Source organism: Perissodus microlepis, chromosome 12 (genome assembly GCF_051167445.1).
Source record: "Perissodus microlepis isolate ML-2025 ecotype Zambia chromosome 12, ASM5116744v1, whole genome shotgun sequence".
In the NCBI taxonomy this organism is placed as follows: Eukaryota; Metazoa; Chordata; class Actinopteri; order Cichliformes; family Cichlidae; genus Perissodus; species Perissodus microlepis.
This window is the reverse complement of record NC_140472.1, coordinates 17,558,590-17,571,544: the sequence shown is the minus strand read 5'-3', so window position 1 is coordinate 17,571,544 and position 12,955 is coordinate 17,558,590. Positions and strand designations below refer to the sequence as shown.

Sequence of the window (12,955 nt, the reverse complement as noted above, 5' to 3'; positions counted from 1 at the left end):
ATCCCCCCCCCACGCCCCCACCCACCCACCCACTCACACACACACACACACACACACACACACACACACACACACACACACACACACACACACACACACACACTCTTCAACCCCCCCTCCCCTCATCAGGCAGTTGCTGGTGAGTTCTCAGCTGTCTGTGCCCTAAATAGACCTCATCAGGAGCAGACCACCTTTGAGGGGTTACTCTCCACTAAATTACCAAATCTAAAGTTTGGGTTTTTTTGTGAAGCTTTAGATTATTCAACAACCCTTAAATTATATGTTTTTCAATACAAGTTGTCATCAATGTACACCAACCTTAAGCACAAAGCTGTTTTTTGGGGGGATTGTCACTGTGGAAAGAACCCCTTCGGTCACTGGTGGTCCACCTTAGTTCTGTCCCACCTCCTTGAGAGTCACTATAAATATAAATTGTGATACTGGTAGGGGGAGGTAACACAAGACAGATAAAGTTGGTAAGAAACACTTGGGACTACAGGTCCAGATCATCTACGCAGGAGGAAAAAGAAAAAAAAAACCCACAAGAGCAAAGAACAAAGAAGAGGACTGAAGAAGAGAGACTCAACAGAGATACAATCTAAAGGTACAGAACAGCTTCCACACAGAGCTGTGATTCTCTTTTGGGGGACACTCAGGTATGCAGAGGTACTTAGTATAAGGGTAGACTATGGCTATCAGGGGAGCAGGTGGAGATAGTGTCGGTCATCTAGGAAAGTGCCATTTGTCTCAAGGCTCAGACTAGGGTGGGAGATCGTGCCCAAATAAGGCCTGAGGGGAGGCCATTTAAAGTTAGAGATAGCATGTGCATGGCCATTTTCTACGGGGGACCCAGGTCAGTGGGACAGGGATTAGCAAGAAGGTGAGAAAGAAAATAATTTCTAATTGTATGTTAAATTATTTTCATTACCACTCTGTTGTTTGTTTGAATGGTGCGTCTTTATAACTTTGAACTGCTTGCACACTTCTTTTCTGACACAATTTAAAGAGACAAAAAGAGTCAGCCACGATCATTATATGTTCAGCTTATTTGACGTATTTGTTTTTCATCCAGAGAAAAAGTAAAAAGCTTAATTTAAATTTGATTGGCAGAATTTGTTAAAGTAAGCTTTGCCTGGTGAGCACAATAAAACAACGCACAGGTTTGATTTTACATTTCATATATACATAAATATATATATATTCCATTTTTTTGCCAGATGGGAGACCCAATCCAGTTAAAAGAGGAGGGAAACAAACACTTTCAGGCAGGCGATATTGACAAGGCCATTGAGTGCTACACTAAAGCCATCAAGGTGTGCCAGGACAAAAAAGTGCTGGCTGTGATTTACAGGAACAGATCTGCATGCTACCTAAAAAAGGTAAGCACTCTGATATGGGACCAAAACTATATCAAACAGATTACACTTGCAGGTTCTCTGACAAACTGTCTGTGATTGTCTCTGTTTTTTCTTATAGGAAAACTATGCTAATGCAGCATCTGATGCAACTAAAGGTAGAGTAATACTTTAAGAACTTTGAACAGCTGTAAATATTCAATCAACAGCAGAACAAAAATCCATAAATGAAAGCTAGTCATTAACTTAAACAATTTGCCCTCATCCATAGCAATTGATGTTGATGCAAAAGACATAAAAGCTTTGTACCGGCGCTGCCAAGCTCTGGAAAAGCTGGGAAAACTGGATATGGCTTTCAAAGATGTGCAGAGGTGTGCCACGCTCGAGCCAAAGAACAAAGCCTTCCTGGAGACACTCCGCAGACTGGGAGCAGAAATCCAGTCCAAGGTCAGCATTAGGCAGATACAACTGCACACAGAGCACCATACAGGGCAGTAGAAAACTACATATACTACTTATCTAACTGCAATAAGTATCCATTAAACTCTAACATACAAGTAATCAGCAGGCTAAACACTGAAGTAATTTTCATGACTGTTCATGGCCATATCACCAAACAATATAAAATGTAGTCTACATAGCAGGAGCTTAGATGATATGATCATTTATAGTTGCATTTTTTTCTCTCCACAGCTGAAAACTACATTTTCCACAGATTCGAGGGTACAAAACATGTTTGACATTCTCTTCGATGAAGAGAGCGAAAAGGACAAGAAGGAGAAGGTGAGGATTTTCTAAACGTCCTATTTCTATATTTGTTGTGGCAACAAAGGTCATCTGTGATTTTCACACAGTTTTACTTCTTCAACCTCTAGGCCGCCAACAACTTGATTGTCCTTTCGAGGGAAGACGCTGGAGCAGAGAGAATTTTCCAGAATAATGGAGTGACTCTGCTACTCAATATGATCGAGACTGGCAAACCAGAAATGATCCTGGCTGCTGTCCGTACGCTGTCAGGAATGTGCACGGGACATAAGGCTCGCGTGAGTCATGGTGCATGCAAAGTGAAACTTTCAGCAACTCTTTATAAATATATAAAATTCCCATGCCCATGTCACCGGATGTATGATTTGCTTCCCATTTTCCTTACAAAACCCTTTACACTTACTCCAACAGGCAATGGCCATCATTCAGATGGTGGGTGTTGATAAAATGTGCAGCATCATGGCTCTTGACAATGAGGAGATTGCACTGGCAGCCTGCAACCTCTTCCAGTGCATCAATGATTCCCTCACTGGTGGAGATACACGAGAATATGGGAAAGAAGCAGACCTTGTCATGGGTATGAGAGAATAATTATGTGTAATAAGTATCGGTTAGATTGTCTACTTATTTTTTCATCCTTACTCCTAAAAACACAGACTTCATTCTAAAAGGGCTCCTCTATTGGTGGTATTTTTCACTGTATTATTGACTGATGGACAATCTTTGATTTAATGTGTCTCCCCACAGATCCATCTAAAGACTTGAAAACTATTCTTCTTTCTCTGCTGGAGATGGTTGCCAGTAAAAAGGTGTCTGGTCATGGCAGAGACCAGGCATTAAACCTCCTGAGCAAGAATGTACCTCGCAAAGAGAAGAAGGAGATGGATCATTCCAAAAGCCTTTTCACTATTGACCATGGTGAGCCCAACACCTGATTCCCTAACAGATTCCCTAACACAGGCTTTTTGAGTGATACTAATCATACAACATCTGTTTTTGTTTTTTCTTTAGGTTTGAAAAAGATCCTCAAGGTTTGTGGCCAGGTTCCTGAGCTGCCAGACCAGTTGCCCTTGACAGAGAATACACAGCTGATTGCTAGCGTGCTCCTCAACAAGCTCTATGACGACCTTAAGTGTGACCCAGAGAGAAACAACTTCAGGGACATTTGTGACGAATATATCAAGTATGTCCATGAAACATTCAGTGTTAATAAAGACACTATAAATGAGGCCCAGCAAACATATCTTGTGTAATAATCAGATTTTTTTTCTTTTCTCTAATTTTCCATTCATTTTCTAAAGATCCAAAATAGACCCCAAAGACATGGACAAGACCATTCATGCCATCAACTGCATCTCAGGGCTGCTGCAGGGACCGTTCGATGTCGGTAATGCTTTAGTTGGTCGGCAAGGCATCATGGAGATGATGGTAGCACTGTGCGGCTCAGAACGCGAGGTGGACCAGATGGTTGCGGTGGAGGCCCTGATCCACGCCTCCTCAAAGATGAGCCGTGCCAGCTTCATTATTACGAATGGTGTCTCACTGCTCAAGGATATCTACAAGAAGACCAAGAATGAGAAAATTAAAATACGTGCGCTGGTGGTGAGTGTGCCAAAATGCAATAAAAGCTTACTTTATGTTTTTTTTCTTTTGTCTCAGGGTCTGTCTGTCTTTATGCATACTCATGCGTCTGTCCTCTCCAGGGTCTCTGTAAACTCGGTTCAGCAGGAGGCGATGATTACAGTTTAAGGCAATTTGCTGAGGGCTCCACAGAGAAGCTGGCCAAGCAGTGCAGAAAGTGAGTATTCACAGAGAACCTGTACTAACTATATGCTAATGACAGTAATATTTAAAAAAAAAAATATGATAAACAACCTTATAGAGCAAGGATGTTAGAGTCATTTTACAGCGTGGGCGCAATACAGCCCACTTTGACTGTCCTGCAAGTATAAAACATGAAGTTTTCGTTAATTCAAAGAAAATGTCAGCTTTTGGGTTTTGTTTTGTTTTTAAACTGTGAACAATGTAAGAAGATTTAAAAACAAAACAAACCAACAAACAAACAACAAAAAGAAACATTTCTATAGTAGAAAGTGGAAAAAAATTGAACTTTGTCATTTACTTGTTTTTGTATTACTTAATTACTTGAAAATGCAGTTAAAAGTCTGTGCACTCCTTCACATTTGCTAAAGCTGTCTAGTGGCCAGCTTTGCTGGGCAGATTCTGGCCCTAATCCAAATGTTTGACAGGTTGCAATCAATGATTCATGGTCATTTTTGACTTTTCTAGGTGGCTCTGCAATCCCCAGATTGATACCAAAACCAGGAAATGGGCTATAGAGGGTCTTGCATATCTGACTAATGATGCTGATGTAAAAGATGACTTTGTGGATGATGAGCCTGCCATGCAAGCCATGTTTGAACTGGCTAAGGTACGGAAATAACAACCTGAGAAAAACTCAGAAAAGACTAAGAAGAGACCAATAACCGCTTCCTTTTCTCTGTGTTTTTAGTCCAGGGATAAGACGATCCTATATGCAGTTGCTTGCATCCTGGTTAACTGCACTAACTCCTATGAAAAGAAAGAAATTCTCCCTGAGCTGGTTCAGCTGGCCAAGTTTTCAAAACAACATGTGCCTGAGCAACACCCCAAAGTAAGAGAAGAATGTAAAAGTCAGACCTAAACTGATGATTCAACAAACAGAACAGGAAATGTCACACACACACACACACATATACACATATGATGCATTTTTTCTTGTCAGGACAAGAAGGACTTTGTTGACAAGAGAGTGAAAAGGCTGCTGAAGGCCGGAGTCACATCAGCTCTTGCTGTCATGGTGAAAGCAGAGAACATCATCTTGACGGATCAAACCAAAGAGATGCTGGCAAGGTGGGAAAGAAAAAAAAAGAAAAAAAGACTGATGAGGCGTAACAAAATATGTAAAACGACATCTTGTGACGTTTGTCTAGAGGGGAATTCCAGTTTGGTGACAGCTGAATAAATGACATCATGACTCTTTGACACATTTTTTAATCTTTAGGGTTTTCTTGGCTTTGTCAGAGGATCCCAGAGATCGCGGTACTATTGTTGCCCAGGGTGGAGGAAAGGTAAGCAGTCTGAAAAAAAAAATCAAAGTAGACTTGAATTTATGGCGCTCTATAAAGCCACGGTTAGATACATGGTCAGCGCAAGCATGTCAGGATTTGTACAGATCAACTTAAACAAATTCCACACGTGTACGTTACTGTTATTTAAACATATAAATGTGGTTCTACCCTCAGGCTCTCATACCACTCGCTCTGGAAGGAACAGAAGCAGGAAAGGTGAAAGCCAGCCATGTCATTGCCAAAATAGCTGCCATTTCCAACCCAGAAATCGCCTTCCCTGGTGAGAGGGTAAGACAGAAGCTCCTTTGTTTTCTTCAGTGACAGTTTTGCCTGTGGCAATGTTTTTTTTTTTTTAAATGGTTTAAACGAAAGTGTTTAGACTTGTTTTTACTTGGAGTCTGTGTCATAGCTATTCAGCTCTCACATCTTTTATTGTTTCACAGGTGTATGAGGTAATACGTCCATTAGTGAACCTCCTTCACACAGACAGAGAAGGCATGCAGAACTATGAAGCTCTGAGAGGTCTCACCAACTTGGCTGGTTTCAGTGAAAAACTGAGGTGAGATTTTTTTTCTTTTTAAGATCACATGAATGAATGGACACTGTGACATTAAATAACTCATTTTCTATACAACAGTTTGCTACATTCTGCAGATTTTTTCATTTTCAATTATAACCTTCATCTGTTTTTGTAGAGTGAAGATTGTGAAAGAGAAGGCTTTGCCCGAGATTGAGAACTACATGTTTGAAGAGAATGAACAGATCAGATTGTCTGCCACTGAATGCATGTGCAACCTAGTGACATGTAAAGAGGTGAGGACAGCTGCAAACACATATTGATGGACGGCACACAATAAGTAGGCATTCCAACAGGTTGGGGAAAATGAAATGAACTCTGTATGCTTTAGGTGCAGGATCGCTACCTGGAAGATGGCAATGATAAGCTGAAGTTGCTGGTGTTGCTCTGCGGCGAAGATGACGACAAACTTCAGATAGCTGCAGGTGGAGCTCTGGCCATGATCACGGCTGCTCAGAAAAAGCTGTGCACCAAAATGACTCTGGTGGTATGTGCAACAGTTTACTACAACCCACCCCCGTCTCTGATTTTTCTTTTTGTATAGAGATATCACATAAATGAGGTAATTTTGAAAACTTTAAGAGGTACTCCTACAGTTACATAGTAGGTTTTTGGACAATAACACAGTTTTGCCTCTGTTACCGCTAAAGTGTATATACAAATATCTGTAATTTCTAAACAGTTCATGCAACACTTTTGTTAAGTCCCTGTGAACTAAAACTAAAAGTCTGCACTACAGTCACACCTTCACAGACTTGCAGAGTCAGGTGTATATTAGCCAATGATGTTTATGTTTAAAAAAAAACACAGTGTCACTGACAGAGTACCTTATCTGTACCAACAGACTTCCCAGTGGCTTGAGATCCTGCAGAGGTTATGCCTTCACAGCAATGTTCAGGTTCAACACCGCGGTCTTGTCATTGTTTACAACATGCTCAACTCAGACAACAGTGACCTGGCTAAGAAACTGATAGAGAGCGAGTTACTGGAAATCCTTTCAGTGGTTGGCAGAGCTGAGGACAATCCGAAGAGGCAGGAGGCCATTGATGCAGCACGCACATGTTTGGTCAAAGCTATGGATCTTGGTCTCATCAAACCCTTCGCCAGCCCTTCTTAAAGAAAAAGATCAAAGATCAAAGGACAATCTTCATTTTTCCCCTCTGTTAAACAGAGATGTCCACCCCCCCCCCAATAACTGTTTTTTCACATAAGTGATTTTAGGAGTCATCACCCTGACTCCCCATCTCTAAATATAACCCCTCACACTGTGAAGCAGGGATTCTTTTTATATACAGAAAGGGGTTGCGTGATATAGGAATCATATATGGGGTGGGGGTTTCCAGCGATTGGTTTTGATAAGGCTGTAACTGTGTCTAAATGTTTAAAGACTGATGCATTTACATGTGTTTATATTTTGCCATTTGTGTGGTTGATGAGCCATAATACACCATTTAAATAACACCTAAATGTTTCAGTGTCTCTTTTTCTTTTCTAAACTCAGTGCAAATAAGCAGCACAGACTGAAAACATTAAATCAAAAATCTTTACAGATCTTTTTTACAAACACCATCTTGTATTTACATTAATAAATCTTTTTTGAATTATAATTTGAAGTAAGACTATCATTCCTCCTGAATAACTATATGTAAATAGACAAGAATCAAACATTTATATTTAGCAAATACAAATTATTAGTTTTTTGGGTGGTTTTTTGCTCTTGGGTTTTCAATTAAAAATTCAAAATGAATAACTATGAAATGCAGTAGAATGTGTAACTTTGACATTCTGATTCATTGTTTTTACACATAAACTACCACATGTTTACAGGTAATTAGTATGTTTCCTTTAACAGGTTATTAATATGTAATTACATAGAAACAGGTAGTTTTGCATTTTGCAGTCACGATTCCTGCATATAATAAGCCATAACAATAAACATTATTGCCATTATTTACCATTATTGTTTCCTGCAAACAAAGAAGAATACTGACGACATGAGACAGAATTAATTCCAGGATTACAAAAGTATATCTCAGCATGTCAAAGCATTAGTCAGTATTACCTTACTCTTTTTTTAGCTTAAAAATTCTAATCACTTCATGTCATTTTATTTCTAAGAGGTAATACTGTTACCAATACATTGATATACAGTTATCATTATACAGAGCTCGACAGTTATCAAAGCAATGAGTGCCAGCTGCTGGTCAATGTTTACCACAGCTGCAGACGTGTAGCAGTCCATGAAGTCAGTACCATGAAGGCTACAGCAGTAATAAGCACTATATGCATATGTAATATATGAATTTTACTATACGTTCTTGTTTTTGAATGAGATCTTTTTATTTCAGACCGTCCCTTTGTAACCATGGAGAGAAGAAAGGAAGAGCAACGGTCTGGCAGTCCATCATCACTCTCAGCATCTGCATGATTTAATATTTACAACATCACAGATCTGTGATTATTTCTCTCTGCTCACATGATGTTCCTAAAAACTCTTTAATGAGTGACGAATTTGTTGGTCAGTTCATTCAACTTATTTTACTCGTTCCTAAAATTCTCTGGAACTTGGAGTCATTTTTGACCAACATATGTATTTCAACATGCACATTAAACAAATATGTGGAACCGCCTCCAGGCAATAATACTCAAGTGAGAAACATCCTGACTGGAACCTGAAAAGGATCCAAAATGGCGCAACAAGAGTACTGGCAGGGACTAAAAAGAGAGAGCATATTTGTCCTATGGCTTCTCTGTATTGGCTCCAGAATCAAACTTAAAATCCCTCTCATAACATACAGGTCTTAAATAATCAGCCCTTTCATACCTTAAAGACCTCATAGTACTTCATTATCCTTACAGAGCACTTCAGTCTCAGACTGCTGGCTTACTTGTGGTTTGTAGTTTTCAAAAGTAGAATGGGAGGCAGAGCCTTGTGCAACATTTTGTGCCAGTAAAAACATATTTAATTCAAGAAAATATCTAATAATTATAATATTACTCATTAATACTTGACATACAAAACCAACATTTGGTGGTACTTTTATTCATCTATCTCCCGTTCAGTCATGTCAGGTATGTTTATATATAGTGCCAAATAACAACAACAGTCACGTCATGTTCTTCGTACTTTAGAAAACCCCAACAAGCATTTTGCCACGGTGGGAAGGGAAACTCCCATTTACAGGAAGAAACAGCTTCATGTAGGCAGACAACTGCCACAACCGGGCAGGGTGGGGGAAGAGAACAGAAAAGCTCGAGCTAAAAGATACGCTCCAGTGGCATCTGATCAAGCGGGTTGTGAAAAAATGGGACTGGGGGATAAATGCTCAGTGTGTCACAGTTAAAATTTGTTAGAGTACTGATTAAGTGGAGTGGTGCATTTCCATCAATTAAAACAATATTAAATAGACTTCTCCCAAATATAACCGTAGAATACTTTTAAAAAAGAGCATTTCAGAGTACTAAATGAAAAATGTTAAATTAAAATATTTTTAAATGCATTTTTTTTGTGCACAAGATGCAAATCTGGCAAATTAAAGTGTCAAAGGAAAGGCCTTTTTTGTTCTTGCATGTTTGTTTGTGATGGTTGCAGACTTCTTTCACATTCACAACTGAATGAGTCATGCAGCGTTTCCGGATGGGCCTAAGCCACACTTAAATCAAGGGTTAAACAGTGAGTTTCTTCAGACTGTCATCAAACCGTGTAAGAGAGAGGATTCCAGCTCAGATCCTGAAGCGTTGGTGTTGAACATGAATAGTAAGTCTCTGATTCACTACTTAAAGTTAAAAGTGTTCATACTCAGAAAGGCTCGAATTTAGTTTCTATTTTTCTCTTCATAGACCTGCTACTGTTTACTTTTGGACTGTTTGCTCTCGCAGCAGGTGATTCATTCATTCAGCTATACTAATCTCAAGATTTTTTTTTAAAAGTAGCTCATGTGAGATGTTTTATGGATAATCTGTGTGGTGTTACAGGTGGAAACGGATTGCAGGTGTTTTATTGAGAGCCTGAAAAATGTGCTGTCAGTGTAATTAGCGTGTATTGCAACGATGAAGCCCTGCTCAATGACGGATCCATGACAGAGTGCTCTGGTCCTCCTCCACACAGAGCTGTCTGTCAGCATGATGGTCGAGCATTTGTTTCCATGTCTGGGAATGCTCATTGTGAATTTGAAGGGAATAGTGGATACATCACCACAAAAAATTGTTCAGGTATTTACATTTTTTAAAGTTGTTGCTTTTCTTGCAATCATTCATGCCTCTCTTTAATTTATTTTTCTTTTCTTTTTTTTTTTTTTTCATTGCACTGAAAATAACAGATTTCTTTCACTAGTGTCAGAAATTTGACCAGCTTTGGAAAAATCCACAATAGCCCACTTGTGTGCTCAGAAAGATGGCGGATGTTGAAGAATTTTAAGCTCTTATTCAGATTTTTGTTTACTTCCATTTGTATTTAAACAATCTCATAAAATAACACATGATTCTGATCATGCTAGCTGACTGAGGAAAACAGTGGATTGAGGTGTGCCACCCTTGCTGATAATGGTCAAAGATTTCCAGTTTATTCTGTTTCTATATCTTCTGCATCTTTTCTACTCTTACTAAGTCGACGTTTATTTATGGAACGCATATACGTAACGAACAACAGTGAAACTGATGCCACTGTTGATAACTACTTTCTGTTAGAAGATATTCATTTACTGAAGATGTCCGAGAACTTATTTTCTACACTTAAAATGTTGAAACTTTGGTTGTGAAAGAAATCTCAACTCGTGATTGCAGTTGTTGTTGCTGGCAAGTTGTTGCACTTGTTGTTGCTGACAAGGGTTGCACAACTGATTATTAGGCTTAGAGTGAAAGTACTTCTACACACAGAGCCAGTTAAGTTCTTATAGCTTTTTTTCCCAAGATAAATGAAATCATTTCAGAACTGCATTTTCTTTTTTCTTTTTATTATCTGAAACATTTCAGTGTGAAAAATATGGAAAACAACTAAGAAATCAGAAAGTGGGCAAAGACATTTTGACTGCACTGTATAAAATCGCTTTTTTAGAGTTATATTTATTTTGCCATATAAACCGTGAGCTGACTAATGTTGATACTTACTGCAAATAAGAATCTGACACAATGTACATTTTCTTGACCAAAACAGTGACTTTTCTGATCTCTCTGATTTCTCAAATAGACCTCAGCAACCTGTGCTCTTTCACTGGAAGTAAGTACAGACCTTTCATCTGCTTCTCATTATTTTAACTTTTCACTAAATGGAAATTCTTCCTTTCAATTTAGCAACCAAATCCTCACCAACCCCAACGGGTTTTGGAAGTCTTGCGGAGGGCCTTACGCAAACTCATCTCATCATCATCATAGTAGTAGTTTGTAAGTTCTGACCATTAGTTGTTTTGGCTGCACGCATCACATTTCTCATGCTAGTAAATCTTTAATTGCAAATACAGCTTTTATCTAGGAACAAATTCATGATTGTTCTTCCGCAGGTTCACAAGTACTACTAATAATATTAATAATACTACTGGGACTACTGAAATGTTTTTTCAGTAGTTTCATGTTTATGAAACTAAAGAGTGAGCCGAATCAGCAACAAAAAAAGTTACTGAAATATAAAACTAGTCATTTTTATGTGTTTAGCTAATGGGATATCTTTCTCAATAATATAACCTTGTTTCAGCAAACCTGGTGTGACTGTTCCCCTAAAAGAGGGCTGCAGTCAGCTGTGAAAGGTTAGTGAACATTACATACACTTACAAACTGTATAGATGGAACTATTCTCATTTTACTTGACTTTTTTTGTCTCTTTAGACTACTGATCAATAAGTTCATGCAACCAAGGCTCAAGCCTGACGTGAACCCCCTGCTGTAACGACAAAATAGCTTATCCCACATAACCTCTCCACTCTGCTATTTTAAATTTGTTTTATGTCTTATGCTTTTATGATTGTGTAAACTGCTTGCTTTCATGTTGCTTTTATTATTCTACCATGTACAGTGTCCTTGAGTGTTCTGAAAGGAGCTTTCAAATAAAATGTATTATTATTATTATTATTATTATTATGTTATGGTTACATGAGACAAAGACTTAGATATTTGGCCTGAATGATGAAAGGTATGTTTGGAGGAGAAACAGTTAGGTTTTCAAACCTAAGAACATTGTACTGGCTATCAAGCATGCTGGTGGCAGCATCGTGCTTTGGGGCTGTTTTTCTGCCAGTGGTACTGGTGCATGATACAAAATGGATGGAATAATGAAACATTAGGATCACCTCCAAATTCATCAAATTCGCAAAAACTTGGACACAACTGGGTGTTCCAACAGAACAATGATCCCAAGCACACATTAAAAACTGGTTGTGGATAAAACAAAGAAAATTTGAGAAGTATTCTAGCTTTTTGCCATGAAAGCAACCAATTTAAAGGAAATGTCAAGAATAGTTTTTAAGATATCTGATAATTGACCACTATTCTCTGTCAGCAATTGCGGTCAGTTATCCAGAATTATCCTTTTGGTAGCCAGAATTATTGCATCTCTTCAAGGTTTCAATTTGCTAACGGACATTTAAACAAATATTATTAGGCATCAATAATACTTGTATATTTGAGGGGGGTGTATATTTGAGCCTGTGTGGATTAGAGAAAATGTCATCCACTTAGTGTGCAATACACAGCATACATTTTTGTGTCAATCATTCCAGCCTGGAAAAAGAACAGTTCAAACAAATCATTAAAAGCCCAGAATTCCTGTGACATTCATGCACATCATGAGTGTATCTTAACTTCTGGCTTGATTGTGCTATTTGACATGAAGGGGAAATGTTTAGGTCATCCCACCTCATAATGGTTCAGCTTTTTGTATGAATGGAGGCATTAACAATAAACAATAACCCATTAGTTGTTGCCAAGTGGTTAGATATATTCTATAGTGTTTCTTAGATAACTTACAGTTGTTTTTTCAGTAGAAAAGGAGATGTTGGACCATGACTCATAAGTGCGGCTATTAATGCACTTGGGAGCACAGTATTACTGGGTATGCTCAGATGCTAAGTAAAACAGCATCCCCATGTGGCTGTATACAGTGCGTGTTTGGAATGAACACCTTAAAAGCTCTCAAAGACAGTGAACACATGTGTGGACTT

General features: G+C 38.6%; 1 protein-coding gene across 1 annotated transcript; it reads left to right on the top strand.

The window, feature by feature from the left end:
• Positions 1-477: 477 nt before the first annotated feature.
• unc45b (unc-45 myosin chaperone B) lies at positions 478-7,320 on the top strand. Its single transcript, XM_084946263.1, has 20 exons — positions 478-604; positions 1,218-1,379; positions 1,477-1,513; positions 1,627-1,802; positions 2,049-2,138; positions 2,231-2,398; positions 2,532-2,697; positions 2,868-3,038; positions 3,132-3,303; positions 3,422-3,722; positions 3,824-3,918; positions 4,410-4,551; positions 4,633-4,773; positions 4,885-5,012; positions 5,164-5,230; positions 5,405-5,518; positions 5,674-5,789; positions 5,926-6,043; positions 6,139-6,294; positions 6,652-7,320. Exons 2-20 carry the CDS (start codon positions 1,218-1,220, stop codon positions 6,922-6,924), a joined length of 2,793 nt encoding a protein of 930 aa, XP_084802389.1. The 5' UTR covers positions 478-604; the 3' UTR covers positions 6,925-7,320.
• Positions 7,321-12,955: the final 5,635 nt, after the last annotated feature.